The 17377-nt window shown below is 32.8% G+C and overlaps 1 protein-coding gene across 5 annotated transcripts in view; it reads left to right on the top strand.

Moving 5' to 3' along the window:
• ATG4C (autophagy related 4C, cysteine peptidase) overlaps window positions 1–15700 on the top strand; it is a 54449-nt gene extending 38749 nt beyond the window's left edge. For 3 of the 5 annotated variants that reach the window (XM_012721991.1, XM_012721992.1, XM_012721989.1), the window contains 3 exons: window positions 2–78; window positions 6046–6165; window positions 14437–14992. In XM_012721991.1, the coding sequence (XP_012577445.1) occupies window positions 2–78; window positions 6046–6165; window positions 14437–14604 (365 nt within the window). In that variant the 3' untranslated portion in view covers window positions 14605–14992. Of the gene's footprint in view, window position 1; window positions 99–6045; window positions 6166–14436 lie in introns of those variants that run through there. The other 2 variants (XM_004679071.1, XM_012721993.1) reach the window with 2 other exon arrangements.
• The last annotated feature ends 1677 nt before the right edge of the window (window positions 15701–17377 follow it).

Consider the following 17377-nt stretch of genomic DNA (forward strand, 5'->3'; position numbering starts at 1 on the left):
GATGACAGTTTGATTTACATGGATCCTCATTACTGCCAATCTTTTGTAGATGTCAGCATAAAGGATTTCCCTCTTGAGGTACTATGGATAAAGAGCTGGTACTGTTTTTTTACCATATGAAGTAAACTCTTAATTATTTAGAGATATGCTTAACAACTATGCTTTTATGGTATTATAATTTCAAGCTAATAATCAATATTTTACTGATTTATAAAGCTATAAGCAACACAGTGGTCAAAGGCTAAATAATTAGTCTGGATTTTAATTTATGATACACTTTCTTCTTCATTTATCTTTGTCTCTAACTTGTTAACTTCCTTAACTCTACCAAAATAAATGATCAACACTCTAAGTAATTTTGAAATATAGAGCTGAACAGTACTGAAAATTTTAAATGCTGGGAATGTTTAAGAAAGAAGAAAAGTAGGGATTTAAAAAAAAAAGATGATGAAATTGGATTAGAGTGACAGTGATTTATGGAGACTATGAGCTTTAAGTATAGTGATTACATGTTAGCTTCTACTTATGTTTTCAAGAGGTTGGTATTTTTAATGTTTTTAATGTTTTAACTTTGATTTCTTAACCTCTTCTTTTCTGGGGAGCAGAACAGGCGGGTTGACTGAAATACACTGCTGAGGGAACAGAGGGCGAGACAGGCATGGTCTGCTGCACCATTTGGGTAGCTCGCTGGGGATCAAATTCATGTTTTGCAGTGACAGTAGGTGGTTTCATAGTGCTGCGCTTTAACCCCTTGCACTACCAGGGAGGGCTGTAATTCAGTATTTTAATTCAGAGAATTTTGACAGCACATAACTGAGCCATATAGTTATTATATGGTTTTGGATCTTGTTTTCCCAATTGATGTTTTTATAGATTTTTAAAAATAATTTTAATCACTTGAGTGGCATGGATCACTAATTTTCAAGAGCTTCACAAATTGGAAATGTGGTTAGTTTTTTTTATTTTAGTTATAGCTTGTTAGCTAATATTAATACCTAGTGGCATTTAAGAGGTAGGTTATAAAAGTAGATGAACAAATTTAAAGTCTGGTTTCAAAAGATAGTATAAAAAGAAATTATAAAACACTAGCATCCTTTGTAAAACAGTACTTCAACTGAAGCAGAAGGCCAGAGGTCAGGCTTGTTTTCTGCTTTCTTCAAAGTATCTTGCATCTAAATCTTAGTAAATATCTGTTAGGTGATAGGTTGATATTGAGGCACTGTTGCCTCTGGGATCATAGTGCATTTTTCTTTCTGCTGCATTGTGGTCTTAGGACACTGATTTCTTGGTCTGAGTTCCATTTTCAGAATGTGTGCCAAATCAACAGCCTAAAAAAGTAGATATTTGAGATTCAGATGGAAAGTTGTTTGTGTTTCTTTATTATTTAAAGCAGACAAATTAGAAGACTATTGGTGTTGATTATTTTAGTTAGTACAGAGTTACTACCCATCTGAGATTTTGAGAGACTCCGTAAAGATACCAGGTGATAAATATTCTGATTATGCCTATGCAATCAATATTAGAAAGGCTGCAGCTCATTATTAGGAGACTGTTGCAACACCTCATGACTGAGTCAATAAAAGCTTGAAGTAGGGGGGTAGGAGGGAGATAAAAAAGAATTGGTTTCTAGAGAGTTTATAAAATAGAACTTGGTGAAATTAGGTAATTTAACTTAACTTCTTAAGCTAAATGCACAGAAGCATTTATTTTGTATGATACTGGGGCACCAAAAAAGTATATTTATAGATATTTTTGAGATGGTGGGACTTTTCATTTTTTTTCTATGCAGGTTTTTATCTTAGAATATTTAGCCTATTTTTCCTATGAGAGTATAACATAAAAATGTTGTCATCTTTGTACAGATATAAAATTACATTTTTACCTTTTATCATATTTTAAGCTTAATATGCTCTAACATTTAACTACCCTCTATTATTAACCATCCTTGCTTTGCTGTACTGGTTGTGTGTTTATATGCAATCAGAATTTTGTAGTTGTGATGTAATAAACTATGTATAAATGATAAAATCACCCTTATATCTTAATTATTAAAATAATGTTTGACAGTAACTTTTTTGATGAATGTTTCTTTTTGATGGATAGATAGAAAAATTAAAATCTTAGCTCTTTCATCCAATTCCCTCTAAATATATTTCTGACAGTCCTGATATTTCAAGTATAAGCATGCTGAATACTATCGAATTATGAAAATTTTCAAAATGAAAATATTTGAGATTAAAGGCCTTATTAAGCAGATTACAGCTTTTGTATTGAATTCCTATTTTTCTAGAGTGTAACATTTAAAATTTTAAATGCGTGTAAATAAATACACACACATACATACACATAAATGTACACACATGTATATATTCATATATTCACACTCACATTTAATTACTTAAGATTTCTTACAGCAGCCTGTTGTTCCGTGTTATTTATGATATATTTTCAGAATAACTGATACTCTTAACAAATACCAAATTTTATTCTATTGTTAAGGTAATATCCTTTTTCCTTAATATTCTACTAATAAATAAGAAAAACCTTATTAGTAGACATTTTAGTCTATTCTAATTCCTGGACCCTCAATTCCAACTTTCAGGTTTTTTACAAGGTTCATACAGTCATGACTTTTTTTTTAAGGATTTATTTATTTTTTTGTGCATGCAGAACTGGGGTACAGGCCAGAGGTACTACAGGGGCAGTGAGAGGATTCACCAGAGACAGAGTGGGGAGCAGAACAGGAAGATAGACGAAGTACACTGCTGAGGGGAGTAGCGGGTGGGTCAGGAGCTGTTTGCAGCTCCATGTGGTCACCTCCAGGGTTGCAGGGATCAAACTCATGCTGAAGTGGCTTTCTATTCTCAGTGCTGCGCTTTAACCCACTGCGACACCAGTGAGGGCCCCAGTCATGACTATTTTAACCTGTTAGTCACTTCAAAGAATTGTGGTATTAAAGCTATTATAATGAGTTGATATGAATAGATAAATGGATTAGTGAATTAATCAGAAGAGATGTATGTACCCTGTATGAGTATGTACCCTTTATGAATTACACATGTGAACTACAGTTAGTAGGAGGTACTCTTTAGTAAGGTTATCTCTGTCTTTGGGAAGCCTCCTATAAATCCCCCAAATAACATAATTTCACCTAAAGACATTTGTGTTATTACTGCTTTGTTATGTTTAGGATAATAAAATTTATTCAAATATAAGACTAGGACTGTTCCTGGCATTAATAATTATCTAATAAATAGCGACTGAGATAAGAATAAATAATGTATTGAAAAACAAAATTAATTGGGAATTGAATAATTTTTTTTCAGAAAAAAAATTTTAGTATTACAGAATGATATCTAGTGAACATTACCTAAAATGTGTTTGTGAAGCTACCTGAAATGTGTTTGTGAAGCAGAAACTGCTACTCTTACTGACAAAAGCTTTAAATTAAAAAAGAAACCATAAGTGTGTAACTTAAAGAATGATCACAAAGTGGACACAGCCAGTGACACTAGGGAAAATATTTGGAAGTCTAATTTGTTCTGCAAGAAACAGAAATTAGTTTGAAATATAAATTAAAATTGATTTGGCTTCAGAATATTATTGGGTGAACAAAATGTAATTTAAAGTTTAAATGATATGAAATGCCTCTCTGTAAGATGATAGTACTCATGCACACACAGTAGCAATTTGTTTCCAGTGCTTAGAGATTTATGTTTTTGTGAGTAATTTAAAACATTTTTTGTAGTTATCAAAATATCCTTGAATACCAATTTAGTGTATGTCATTATTATCTATGACAATTAAAGCAATGCTGTGAAATAGCAATAAAACAATTCTGGTTTAGTCTTATCGGTTCTTGTGAAATTTAAATTCATGCATTAGCATAATAAGTCAAAAAATATTTTGTTGGGTCTTGTATAAACTTTTGGCTATTTTTCCTTATCTCCAGCTAGTGAAAACTGAAAAACATTCCTTGTTGGTTTGGAAAGGACAGGCAAATGACTATCTTTAGATACTTTGTCTAGAATATTTTTAAAAAATTAGCTATAGCTCTCCATGCCTTTTACACCAACGTACTTATTTACATTGCTAACTAACAAGTTTACTTAGCTCTTCTATTCCTTTTCATATGATTTTTATAATATCTTTTTACAATTAAAACTGCTGAGGCGGCCCTCCCTGGTGGCGCAGCACTGAGAATCTAAAGCCGCTTCCGCATGAGTTCTATTCCTGCCTGCCCCGGAGGTGACCACATGGCGTGGCAGACCTCTCCTGACCCGCCCGCTGCTCCCCTCAGCAGTGTACTTCGTCGATCTGCCTGTTCTGCTCCCCACTCTGTCTCTGGTGAAGCCTCTCACCGCCGCTGAGCCTCTGGCCTGTACTCCAGTTCTGTATGCACAAATAAATAAATCTTAAAAAAAAAAAAACAAAAAAAACTGCTGAGGCAATTTTAGACAAAGTCCAAGTAGAACTACTTGTGTTGATTACTACCCTGGAGGTTCCAGTTTAGTGAGGTTGAATCTTACTCTTTAAAGTTAAGTGCTAGCAAAGCATTTTGTACAAGTTAAAATTTTGAAGATAATTTTGCTTGGTTTATATCTACTGCTGTGATATTGGATTTGAATTTAATATATGAATTCTCCATAAGGGAAAAAAACTTGAATGTAAGCATTTTGTATATCCTCATGAAAATATGGAATGTTAATTGATTACAAGGCTGTATTGTATAGGGAGAGAAAAGAGTGATTTTGATTGATTTATCATGAACATCAGAAATAGGAAAGCCTATGTTCTACATTGTAATACTTTCAAGTTAAAAATCCCTTAGTTTTAGGCATTAAATGTTAGAAAAGTTAAAATTTATGTGTGCAATTCCATCCCAGATTTTTCTTAAATGAGCTTGTTTAATTCACAAATATAATACATATCACAAAGAATTTTGTACATACCTATCTCCCATCTGCCCTGTTTTCTCCTTTTTCCCTTAAACTTGTTAATTTGTGTATGTCCTTAGAGTTTATTTATGCAGATAATCAAGTATGAATATATATTTTATGACTCTCCTTTAGAACATAAACTTTTTATACATACAAAAACACATGATAGCATCAGTAAATTATAAAGTACAAGATATTGAATGTACAAGTAATTAAAACATATTTTTTAAATAAAGTACCAGAATGTGTTGAAAGGAGATTGGGATGATTAGATTTGAACTCTGCTCTTTTTTTCTAATTTTGTACTTGCTAAAAATATCAAACTACCAAACTACTATTTTAAACCACATCCCATTAGCAAGGGTGGAGCAGTCTCTTGCCCCCTTTCAAGCTATTCCAGCCCTAAAAAAAAAAAAAGAAAAATCTGTGGCTCTGAGAACACTTGAGAAAAATGAACTAAAGGGAAAGGACTCTTACGGAGAGCAGCAGGGACCACAATAGGATAGTTTCCACGGAGTCTTGATGGGTGTAAAGAACTTAAAGCACAGAAGAGTGGGTTGGAAGAATTTGCAATTCTGTACTAATTATGTTAATTGCTAATACTATACATTTGACCTCTTTTCTTGTCATCGTGCAACATTTGCACAAATGTGTATTTGTTAAAAAGTCTTGATATGCTAATTAAAGGTTTATAAACATTAAACAATCTCTAACAAAACAAGAGTTAATTGCACTTTTAGAGAAATGGCCAATGATTCTAAACCTGTGCTAGCTTATTCATTTCTTTTTGAGTAGGACATTTAAATGTTAGAAATGCATACCACATTTGACACACTTTCTTTTGCAGAATGGCACTAATGTCACATAAGGCGGATACTCGGTGAATTGAATATGTACATTGTTGGCTCACATGTTTTACAGCTTGGGGGAGTGGGAAGGATCATCTGCATAGGATAAACTAAGACACCATTTTTATAGTTTTGAAAACACCATTTTTATAGTTTCAAAAATAAGTAGATAGCAGATTTAAAATTAAGGAATATTAATAGATGTATAAGTCCATTATAAAACTAAATTAATCCTAAAGAGACTTTTAAAATTACAGACATTCCATTGCCCTTCTCCTAAAAAGATGTTGTTTCGAAAAATGGATCCTAGCTGTACCATAGGATTTTATTGCCGAAATGTTCAGGACTTCAAAAGAGCTTCTGAAGAAATCACTAAGGTAATATACCTTTATTTATAATACTGTAATAACATCTGTTAGTACTCTAATTTTTATTAGAGATTGTCTTTCATAAGACAAAAATATACAAATTATATTTTGGTAAAATTATCCTTGAATGTTAATTTTTAGCAGAAAAATTACGAATTAAAAATAAAACAATTTGCGGATTCTAGTCTTTGAGAGGAATGGAACTATAGTGACCAATAGAAAGTATTAATTGCTCCACTAGGTGGCACTGTTGAAATAGAAATCCCTTTACAAACTGCAAGCTTGTGCGAGCAATTAGGTGGTATTTTATTTGAAGAGGATTTTAAAAGGGCAATACCTTAGGGGGTAGAAAAAAATTAATGAAGTATTTGATCAAACCAAATTGTGCATTATTTCTTGTTAGTTCAAGTGCTTCTTTGATTTTTTTTTTAAAAGATGGTATTTTTGGATTTCTCAGATGGTATTTTTGGCTGCTTTATCAAATGAGCAATATTGTTACCTTCCAATAAGCTTGTCTAATCTGATCTAGTCTACTGGTACAATTTTGAAAGAGGTTTATTTAACTCCTTCTCATTATCTTTAAACTTCTGCATTTTTCTGATCTTTGAATACTGCTAAAACATTTATAAGTCTTATGCTCTCTCTAGTACTTTAGAAATAAAAAAATTACTTAGGAAGTAAGCATAACTGGATGGCACTCTTTATTAGTATTAATAGTTAAAGATTATCATTTTAAAGTAAGGCAAGCCAATACTATAGTCATTTTTGGAGATTTTTAACGCAAGCTCAGAATAGTACCTTATGACTGCTTTACTTCCAGTTAATTCTATTCAGGAAAATGGATGTAGTTGTTGAAATTTCATTTCAACAATGTGAAAATAGAATAAAAAAGTTAACTAAAAAGTTTCATATACGTTTGCTTAGTTTACTTAACCTGCCATTTAAAAGGGGAAATTTAACAGGAACATGACAGAAAAATAAATGAGGAGAAGAGAAAATGAGATATGTGAGAACTCTTCCTTATTCTTCATTTCTCACAGTTGTCATTTTTTCTCTCTCCCTTTTCAACTGGGAAGTCAAGAGAACATAGCTAAATATGTGTTCTCCATTTTCCTGCTCTCTTGTTACTTGAAGTTAGTATATATACTTGTATATTTTAGTTTTGTCTTACCAATTATCATGTGTATGTTAAAATATACAAATCCAGATGGTATTGTACTGTAGACTAATACTGATGAACATCTGCCATTAAAAATCCCATTTCTGTGTTTATCACTTTATTTTCTATTGGGTTAAATAAGTTTGTTAGTATAGTAAGGTAATCTACTTCTAGAGACAGAAATAAATTATTACCAAACTGAAAAAATAAGATTCACAGATAAATTGCGTGTTGATTTCTTCTGATTAAAACAGATAGTTCTTGTGGTTTTTATACTGTTATCTTGCTCTTTACACTGGAAAAAATACTTAGAAATTATTGCTTTTGATGCATCAGAGGAATATGCAGTATTAAAAAGAAACCATATTGAAATGTCATTGGTGGTAAAGAGAATTTTTCCAGAGTCAATTAACTTTGCTTTAATAATAGTGTTATTCTTAAGTTAATAGCTTTTTGTAGCAGTATCAAAAACTCACTGTGCCAATTAATAACTTGATCGTTTACTTTTGCTTGGAAGGTTATAAGTAAAGGAGACTTCATTCTTCAGTTGAATTTGGCATTTTAAACTTATTTTTTGACAGTTTAATTTCAAAATTAGTTACTTGTTTCTCTATAGTACATTATTTTCAGTTTTCTCATTTTGAAAATACAGATAAGTAGTCTAGGTTCTCATGTTTCATTTGTAATACTCTGTAACTGCATATTGTAGTTAGCCTTATGCTCTATGATTTTAAAATTGTTAATAGCTGTTGTTAAATTAATCCAGTGTTTAGCAGTGCTCAGTCTAGCAAGTTCTGATTAACTGTCACATTGAGAGCCACAATTCCTACTTTTGAACAATGTATAAGGCTTCTGCCCTAAGTAACATTTATAGTCCAGGAGGGGAAATGAGACAAGTAGACATATTACATTGAATATGATAAGCATCCATACAGAAATAGAAACAAATTGATAAGGGAAGGAAGAATGTTGAAATGAGAGAGATGTCATATCCAAGTCAAAGTTCTTTATTGTGATGGTGATTTTTAATATGAACCTTAAAGAGCAGGCTTAATTTCTGTTGGCTTAGGGAGAAGGAATGGTTCAAGTACAGGAAACAACAAAAGTAAAGACAGTGGAAAAGGAAAATGTAGAACTTGTCTAGAGAATGGCAAATAGTCCAATTTGTTAGGTGCAATTAGGTTGCATTTAAGTTATATATAGCCTGTATATTGGGCAGTGTTTTTGAGTGCCTACATCAGAATCTCGAGGGGCACAGCTTGGGAGTCTCCATTTCTAACAGTTCTCTTAAGGACCTCTTAACCAAATTTGAGAACCACTGTTGTAAGGTAAGGTGTGATACTTGATATTTTTAGGTGGCACAAAGACCCATGTTTTAATACTGATGTTCTTATTCATATTCCTGGTAGGAAAATTTTCAACATGTAGTTCTGTTTATTATAGATTTGTACAAAGCTATTTAAGTTAAAAACAATGAAAAGGAAGATATTAATTAATCATCAAGAAATGAAAAGGGAGAGATGGCATACAGAGAAACAGTAATGAGCGAGGTATGTAAATGGTCAAGGCTTAGGAGACACTGCTAGAGGAAAGGGAGTTGGAATAATTAAAGATTTCTTTGATACAAAGAAAAGGGAGTTGGAATAATATTGTGAAGAGTTAGCTACTAGGCTGAAGAACTTCGTACTTGAGCAATATGTTAATTTTATTAAGTTAGATTTTTGACTTGAGGCTGCAGAAAAAGATGTTACGATAAATATCCATATGCTAACCACTGGGCATAAGAAAAAAATAGGTATAGTGGAAGGGTCTTCCCTCCCACTCACTGTAATATAACCCTGGGATGTGTGGCCACTACCCTAAATTAATATATCTTGTATATTCATAAACAACACATGTTGTTTGCATGCTAAATTTTTCACTAATGACATTTATATATAAATATGCGTATTGTTTTGCAACTTCCTTTTTGTTCACTTGTAACAGATTATAAACACATTGATGTAGCTTATTCATTTAAACTGCTCAACCGTATACTTATTTTTAAATTTTCTTTTGTTAATGGCCAGCTGACTTGTTTTATTTTTTAATTGCAAGTAAGAAGGACATTTTGGTTCATGTCTCTCTGTGCATCTGCAGCACTTAAGAGTATATAACATATAAGCTACACTAGCTACTAGGATGGAATTGTTGGGTCAGTTTACTAACTGTTGTCACATTTCTGCAAAGTGATCATATGAAGCAAGGTATGAGAATTTCCAGTGCTTTACAGTACATGATTTGCCAGACTTTGACATTTTTAGCCAATCTAATGGATATGAACAGTATTTTTCTGTGCTTTTAATGTGTCTTTCCCTGATGCTAGTCAGATTGAACATCTCTTCAAGGCTTACAGGCCCATTCAGTTCCTCTTCTGAAATTTCTTATTCCCTTCCTTTCTCAATTTTTTTCTATTGGGCTATTCGAATGGAAGGAAATCACCTCAAAGTTGTAATTTCGGATACTACCACTTGTTGGCTCTACGTCTTGTAAATATATTTGTTCTTTTAATCTACTATTTTCACTGTAATGGTGTCTTTAATTTTAGTCAAATTAGTAAATATTTTTCTTTATGGGATTTGAATTTTGTATTAAAGGAATTTTTAGTAACCAAATCATAAAGTGTGACCTACATTCTCCTTCATCTTTTGGAAGTGTAAGTTTCACATTTAGAGCTTCTGTATGTCTCTGGTTGGCATTTCTTTTCTTTTTTAACCTGGATAACTGGTTGTATTAGTATCATTATTAGAAGTCTGTTTTTCATTATTTCTAATGAAATAGGTATAGGTATATCCTAATGGTATAGGATAGAGCTATAGGAGAAAATAAGGAACTGTTCTGAAGGAAATTTGTGAAAGAATAATAAAGCCATGTAGCTGCTTGAATTTAGGGGTGCAAGTAAAGAGGCGCTCTCAGAGAAGTCTACACAAATGTACAGTTATCCCCATTGACAGAATGAGAATCTTATACTTTCAAATGTTACTTTCACAAAGGTCACAACAACAAATGGTAGTGCTGGAATTCATACCATAGACTGCTAAAGAGTGTGTATTTGTCATGTTGATCCCAATAGTACACATGTGAAACTTGTATAATGTTGTAATATAATTTTCATCAATAAAAAAATACAATGAAAGTGTGTTCATAAACACTATACTACACAATCTGCTATTTATACATCAATCCATAGTACAGCTAGTGACTACTGAATCTTTATTTCAGGCTTACAGAGAACTAACTACTTTCCTTGAAAGTCTTTTTTCATTTTGGACTAAGCTTTATTGTTAAAAAGGCTTTTCTTATATTGAGTTGGAATTAGCCTCATGTAATGTTTATTTATCCATCTCATAGAGTAAAAAAGTAAGTGCTTTCTCTTCTAGAGTGGATATTCCCATTTTACTCAGTTGTACACAATTTCCCATACCCATCATCATTTTGGAAAATGTCTTTTTGAAAACACTTTGGTGTTTCCGGTTTATGTTCATGATTAGATTTCCCTTCCTTCTAGTAACTGTTCTCCATGTAAAATTAGAGTAATATTTTTCTTTCACAGGCTCTTTTTACTGATGGGATTTAATAACAGGAACTCTGATTTCTTTATTTAAATGCTTTCAGATTTTTAAATGTAGTAATTTTCTCTTACATTGCAAATTTTTGGACATTATATGATTTCTCCCTGCAGGTATAGTCACTGTGGGTTTCCCACCACCAGAGAACCCATAGCCCATCACCATATTTCTTATGCTCTTACCTCCATCACCTTCTTGAATTTTGATTTCTAATAAGACCTTTGGGTCTTCAGCCAAGTTGGGAAGACATGAAGTGGATATTGAAGATAAATGACTTGCAAGAATATATTAATAAATTAGCAAATGCTAGAAGACTGATGGCATAATAATAATGGCAGTAAAAATAACAGCCAGCCTGTTAGATACCAGGCAGTCTTCTACATACTTTACATATATATTAACTGATTTAATCCTCACAACAACTCTGTGAGATAGATGTTATCAATACTGACATTTTACAGCTAAGAAAAGTGAGACATTGTGTTAAATAACTTGTCCAAGGTCACACAGTTTGTAAGTATCAATCAAGTCTTGAACTGGAGCTGAGATCCATAGTTTGTGAGTTTGTGTGTATAATTCTTACATTACAGTAGACAAATCTATAGGACTTTGGAAAAAGGAGTAATCAATGCAGACTGAGATATTTGTCAGTGGGACTTGGGTGGGGGTTTTAAGGACTGAGAGTTGATAACAATCAGAAAAAAAGTATAAAGGATGGTTAGATGACAACAACATCACGAGTAAAAGTACTGAGAGAATGTTATCTCTTAAGCATAGGAGACAGATTGTTGGAAGGGACAGTGGAACCTAAATCATGTGTAGCACTCTTGCTGTCTTTCCCACTGGAGCCACTCTGGCCTCCTTTCTTGGGACAAGCCTCGTGTGCTGGCGGATATGCCTCTGGACTAGCTGTAGTCTGTCAGCTGCACTCCGACTACCTTTGGTTTTCACATTATAAGCTGACTCCACTGCTCTCCTCCCCCTGGATTTTCATGTCTGACTCCTTTTTAGATTATTCAGCCAACATAAAACACTAATCAACAAGAATGATGTTATCAATGATAGAAATAGCGAAGTCTGGAGAGAAGCTAATTTTGGAAAGAAATAGGTTTATTTTAAGTTGATCAATTGGAGTTGATATTGCAGCTTGCCTCCTGTTAGTGTTTGGAGGTAGAGTAAAGTGGCTGTAACAGAACCACTGGCACCACCCGTTTCCTCATCTGTAAGATCTGGATGATAATGAAGTCTAACAGAAATGTTTGACACTGTAAGTAGACAATATTTTTAAGAGAGAATATATAGAGAAGAATAAAAATTTATTAGCATGTGCATTTTGTCATTGGGCACTGAGGTGGTTTCCATAGCTTTGCTATTTATTGTAAATAGTGCTGCAGTTAATGTAGGTGGATAAAGGAGATGCAGTTTGCTTACACAGTGGAACATCACTCAGCTATTAAAAATGATAAAATCTTGCCATTTGTGACATGGATGGAACTGAAGGGGATAATGCTAACCAAAATAAGGAGGGGAAAGGCAAATACTGAATTATTTCACTCATTAGTGGAATATAAAGAAACAAAACAATAGAACTTACCAAAACAAACCCTTGAAATCTGCTGGCAGAACTGAAGCTACCAGAAGGGGAGAGGGGAGGGTGTGAGCAAAGCAGAAAGTGGACAGTGAGAACTACAATGGAGTCTTTTGGGGACTTTAGTGAAGGATGTGACCTGTACCCCTAGAACATGTATGCAACATTGTAAAACAACACTACCTCAAGATGCATATTCTAAAAGTAAAAACCCTGCATTTTGGAATGCCAGAGTCAGTGAAGGAGATAGAGAAGAAAGAGTCCAGCAAGTAAGAGGAGAAACAGGAAAACAAAGTATAGAAATCAAGGGGAGTTGACTATTTTAAGAAAGAATCAGCAGTTTTTATTGCTGTAGAAATATCAAGATAATAGGAACTAATAAAAGACCACTTTATTTGAAGACTAGAAGGTAGTATTTTTAGTACCATGAGGGGTAAATGTTGGGTCACAGGGAATTAAGAGTGAGTAGTGAGGGGAAGAGTTGCGGTAACATCAGTGCATATTTAATTTACTAGTCCAAACATGAGCTCTTGTAATAAAACAGCAGGAATGTATTTTTCCATGTGAACTCTATATTGTATTTATGTTTTTGAATAGATTATACACAGAATTATAGCTACCACCCTTTAAACAATTCAGAAGTTTTTTGAAGTTAACTTTGACTGTATTTACTTTGACTACATTTGGTTTTCACATTATAGACCGATTCTAGAATCTCTAATCTCACATAAAATTTTGCTCCACTGCAGTGAATACGGGCCACATAATTACAGACTCAACTAGGGTGTGGTGGCAGAGACAAATAGAAAAGGTTTGGCCTGGGGAGAATTTGATGGTCCTTCTCTTGAATATTGATATTTGCTAGAATTTAGTTTTTACCCCTGAATTATTCTGTAAAAACAAACTATACCTAACTGGTCATGATTAATGATGTTTGAGTATTGTTGATACTTTTTCCCAGCAGTCTCTGTAAGATATAGAGAACTCCTCAGAGTCCTCTTTATGGGTTCTGGTTACCTATAGAAAAGTTTATGTCTGTCAAAACATCCACATTCAAAACTTGTTGTTTTAAAAGTTGCTTTTAAATAGAACTTGTTTAACAGGAGGATTTAAATAATGTAGAATGGATTGTTGGCTTGTCAATGAATTCCAGCTGACGGAAGTTATAAAGGTTGTTGGTGTCCAAAAAAATTGTAGGTTTTGCTTTTTTTTGGCTTCCACATTATATAACTTTAGAACATATGTAAAGAATGAGTGATTACTGTATGTAAAACTACTATTCTTCATATTGACAAGATTATTGCAAAAATATTTTTTCCAATATAGAAATCTTTGAAAAGTCTAAACTTAATTTTTAAAAACAACTTTATTATTGCTTTCATCACCTTAATAATTCTCTGCAATAAGGCGATTGGATACCTTCTACTTGTTTTGTAGATGATACTTTGGTACAGTGATTTGTCCAAGAGCATGTCTAGCTGGGTTGAAGAGCTGAGATTAGAATAGATCTTTTGATTCAGTTTAATAGTTCTTTTTTCTATACTAAGGTACCACAATATATAACTATGGTTATAATACCATTTTGTTTCATTCTGTTACTTCTATCACTACCAAATGAAGATAAATCTTAACTTTTTAGTAAGTCTTCAAACTGTGACCAGAAGACTTACTGGTGAGTAGGAGTGTTGGAATGATAATGTACCTAATTTTTGATGGTGTTGTCCTAATGGAGCAGTTATTTAGCTATAAATAAGCTATACAATGTTGATCAACTTTTGGTTTTTAACCAGAAAAAAGGTAACAACAGCACTGGATAAATGAGAGAAGCTAGTGAGAAATTCAGGGCGAAAGCTTTAGATTTTGCCCTGTGGCCCTGTTGTGCTTTATTGCATTTAATAAGGGACTTTCTACACTTTCTGTTACAGATGCTGAAAATTTCTTCTAAGGAGAAATATCCCTTATTTACTTTTGTAAATGGTCATTCGAGAGACTATGATTTTACATCTACTACAACCAAAGAAGAAGACCTATTCTCAGAAGATGAGAAGAAAAGATTAAAAAGATTTAGCACAGAAGAGTTTGTTTTACTTTAAAAATCTGTACATTTGTTCTTGGCAAGAAGAACTCTTCTGAAGGGGAAAAGATGAAGAGAAACAAGTACACTTGAAACTGGTTTATTTTCACAAATACCTTGATTTTATATGTTCTTTTAAAAAAAGAACATTTGAAAATATACAAGTAAAAGATATTTTTCTGAAAGAAATGATTTAATGAATTTTGTTCTAATAAAGAGTCAGGTGATTCTGGCTGCATTCCTATTTCCCTAAGATCTGCTAATGGTAACTCTGTCTTAACTGCAAGCCTTCGAGTCTTCAAATCCTTCCATTGAGGCCACTAGTTTTCTGAAGGCTTTGTGATATAGGCCCTAAAATTGGAATTACATATAGCCTGGTACCTTTTTTTTTTTTTTTTAATACTAATGACCAGAAAACCAGAGAACAAATCTTCAGTGCTGCCTAGCCTGATATTAATGCAACCAAGGGTATTTTTGGATGTATCTTGATATATTAAATAGTAATTGTTAGTGTGAAAAGCATACAACTATATAAGCTGAATTGTGAGTTAAGGTACTACTTAGCAATATGATTTTATAATGGCTCCTCATTTTGCTTGCAGTTGGACCGTTTTGAGGAATGAATACAAAGTATTGTTTTTTCCCCACTAATTTAAAGGTTTTTAATAATAGCTACATCCAACCAAATCAGATAAGGGAATTATAAGATAGGAGTAGTGTTTATTTCCTATCTCAAAAATGAAATTTTATGGCACCTTGACTTATAATGCAGTTTTAAAATTTAAAGTTAAGTACCAAGGAATGTATTAATAGATGCTTCTCTGTGTGATTTAGCTTCTCGTCTACATCAGTGCAGTGGTGTTTAGAAGCCGTGGCCATCGATATTTTGTCCTAAGTGTGTTGTGTGTTACTTAGAGGCAAATTTGTGATATAAAAGCGCAGGTGTTATTATTGAGCCAGGTTAATAAAATGAATACTTTAATAAAGATGTGAGAACATAAAATGTCTGTTTGGGTTTTAATGAGATTATTTTAATCCTATCATTTGGGGAAAAAATATGATCTCAAATGAATTCTTCTTATTTCTAATGAAGGAAAATAATATTGTTGTTCTGAGAGCCCAATATTATGTTATTGTAGCTTCTATGTTTTGTGTGCAAAGGTGACTTATAAGTACATAAAATTAAAGTCATTGATCTCTTCCATCAGAAAGTCTATTTGGTAGGTTTAGAGTTGCTTATAAAACTGAAACAGAGGATGTGGGTTGCTTTAGTTAGTGCCTAAAAAGAGAAATCTGTTTGGCATTTCTTGGTAAAGGTAGTTTATTAAACTGAAATAGTTTGAAATCTCAAATTTTTCTTTACCTTAGATAAATTTGTAGAAGCCCAGTACTAGAATGTCAGAGCACTACATGAACAAGGAGCCTGATTTTCTATACTATAGTTCTTACATTTAAATTATTGCAACTGGTGGTTCTTACATACCTGCATTTTCACAGATTCCTATGAAAAATACATATAACAAGAATACATGTATCTTCAAGTGAATTCATTGTTAAGTTTCTCTTACGTGAACTATGTAACAGGCTAGCATTATAGGATAGCCTTCTATGATTTTGACATATTTGGGGATCACTTTTCAGATTTTGGAGAGAGACACAATTACACTTGGACTGACATGAGAGGAGGCAGAAACTTCCTTTACATTGAAGTATGTTGAAAATACTGAAACCTGTACAGGTGAAACAAACAAATCTTAGAATACAATCATCCCCCCTGAGAACAAATGTTTAGAAATCTCAAATTATCAGCATAATATGCACATAAAAAGTATTCAGTAACATATAAGAATGAATACATGCATTCATGAAAATTGAGAGAAAGGTTGAACTATTTATGTTGCATGTTAATTCAACTTCAACTGAGGACAACTGAAAGCTGTGTTAATTTTTTATTGGAAAGGTCTCAAAAGCAGGACATCATTAGATTTAGAATAGAGGTCCTGTGTATTCTGGTTTCAGACTTTGTTTTTAACATAGATTTCGAGTCTAATAGCCAGTTAACTCAGTCAATAAAGCTTATGGATGATCTCTTTCAGCCTGGAATAAAGGAAGGTGAAAAGGGACAGGATTTGAAGATGGGTTTTCTGTTAGAATTATGATAAGAGGATCCTCCTTTTGGATATCAATATTAAGATACTAGATTTTACCATTAACATTTCAGAAATGAATTTTTAAAATTCTTGATGTGACTTTTAGATGGTAGAGGTTTAGTTTCTGTCTAATTCATAAGATTTGACACTTTGAATCCCCTTTTGTCAATGTAGTAACCACCAGCAGGCAATTTTGAGAGTCATTATTTGCTGAATGCGTGAATGAAAAGGTTCTTTATAGTATAAGTATATCCAAAAAAATTTCCCCAAAGGTATCCATTTTCCCATTTTTATATTAAACCAACCCCATTATATCCATACTAGTGACAAGGCAACTTTTGAGGATTAAAAATGGAGTTTAGTTTTGTGTTCTGTTAACCTTAGGATTTAATGATGTCTAAGAACAAACATCTCAAAGTACATGTGTTAAACTATTTTGTTTTTAGAACAATTAGAGAAACAAAATAGCAAAAATTACCTAGTCTGTAGAATTTATCAAATATCAGGTCAGAAATCTCTTTTTATAGAGCTCTCTACTTCTCTGTTACTCTTTTCCAGAAAGCACTATGTTTTGGTCAAATAATACTCATCCAACCTTTGTTTTTCTTTTATTTGCTGAGTTTTTTGCTATTAGGAAAAAGT

This window comes from Condylura cristata, unplaced genomic scaffold, assembly GCF_000260355.1.
Source record: "Condylura cristata isolate star-nosed mole 26May11 unplaced genomic scaffold, ConCri1.0 scaffold00008, whole genome shotgun sequence".
NCBI lineage: Eukaryota > Metazoa > Chordata > Mammalia > Eulipotyphla > Talpidae > Condylura > Condylura cristata.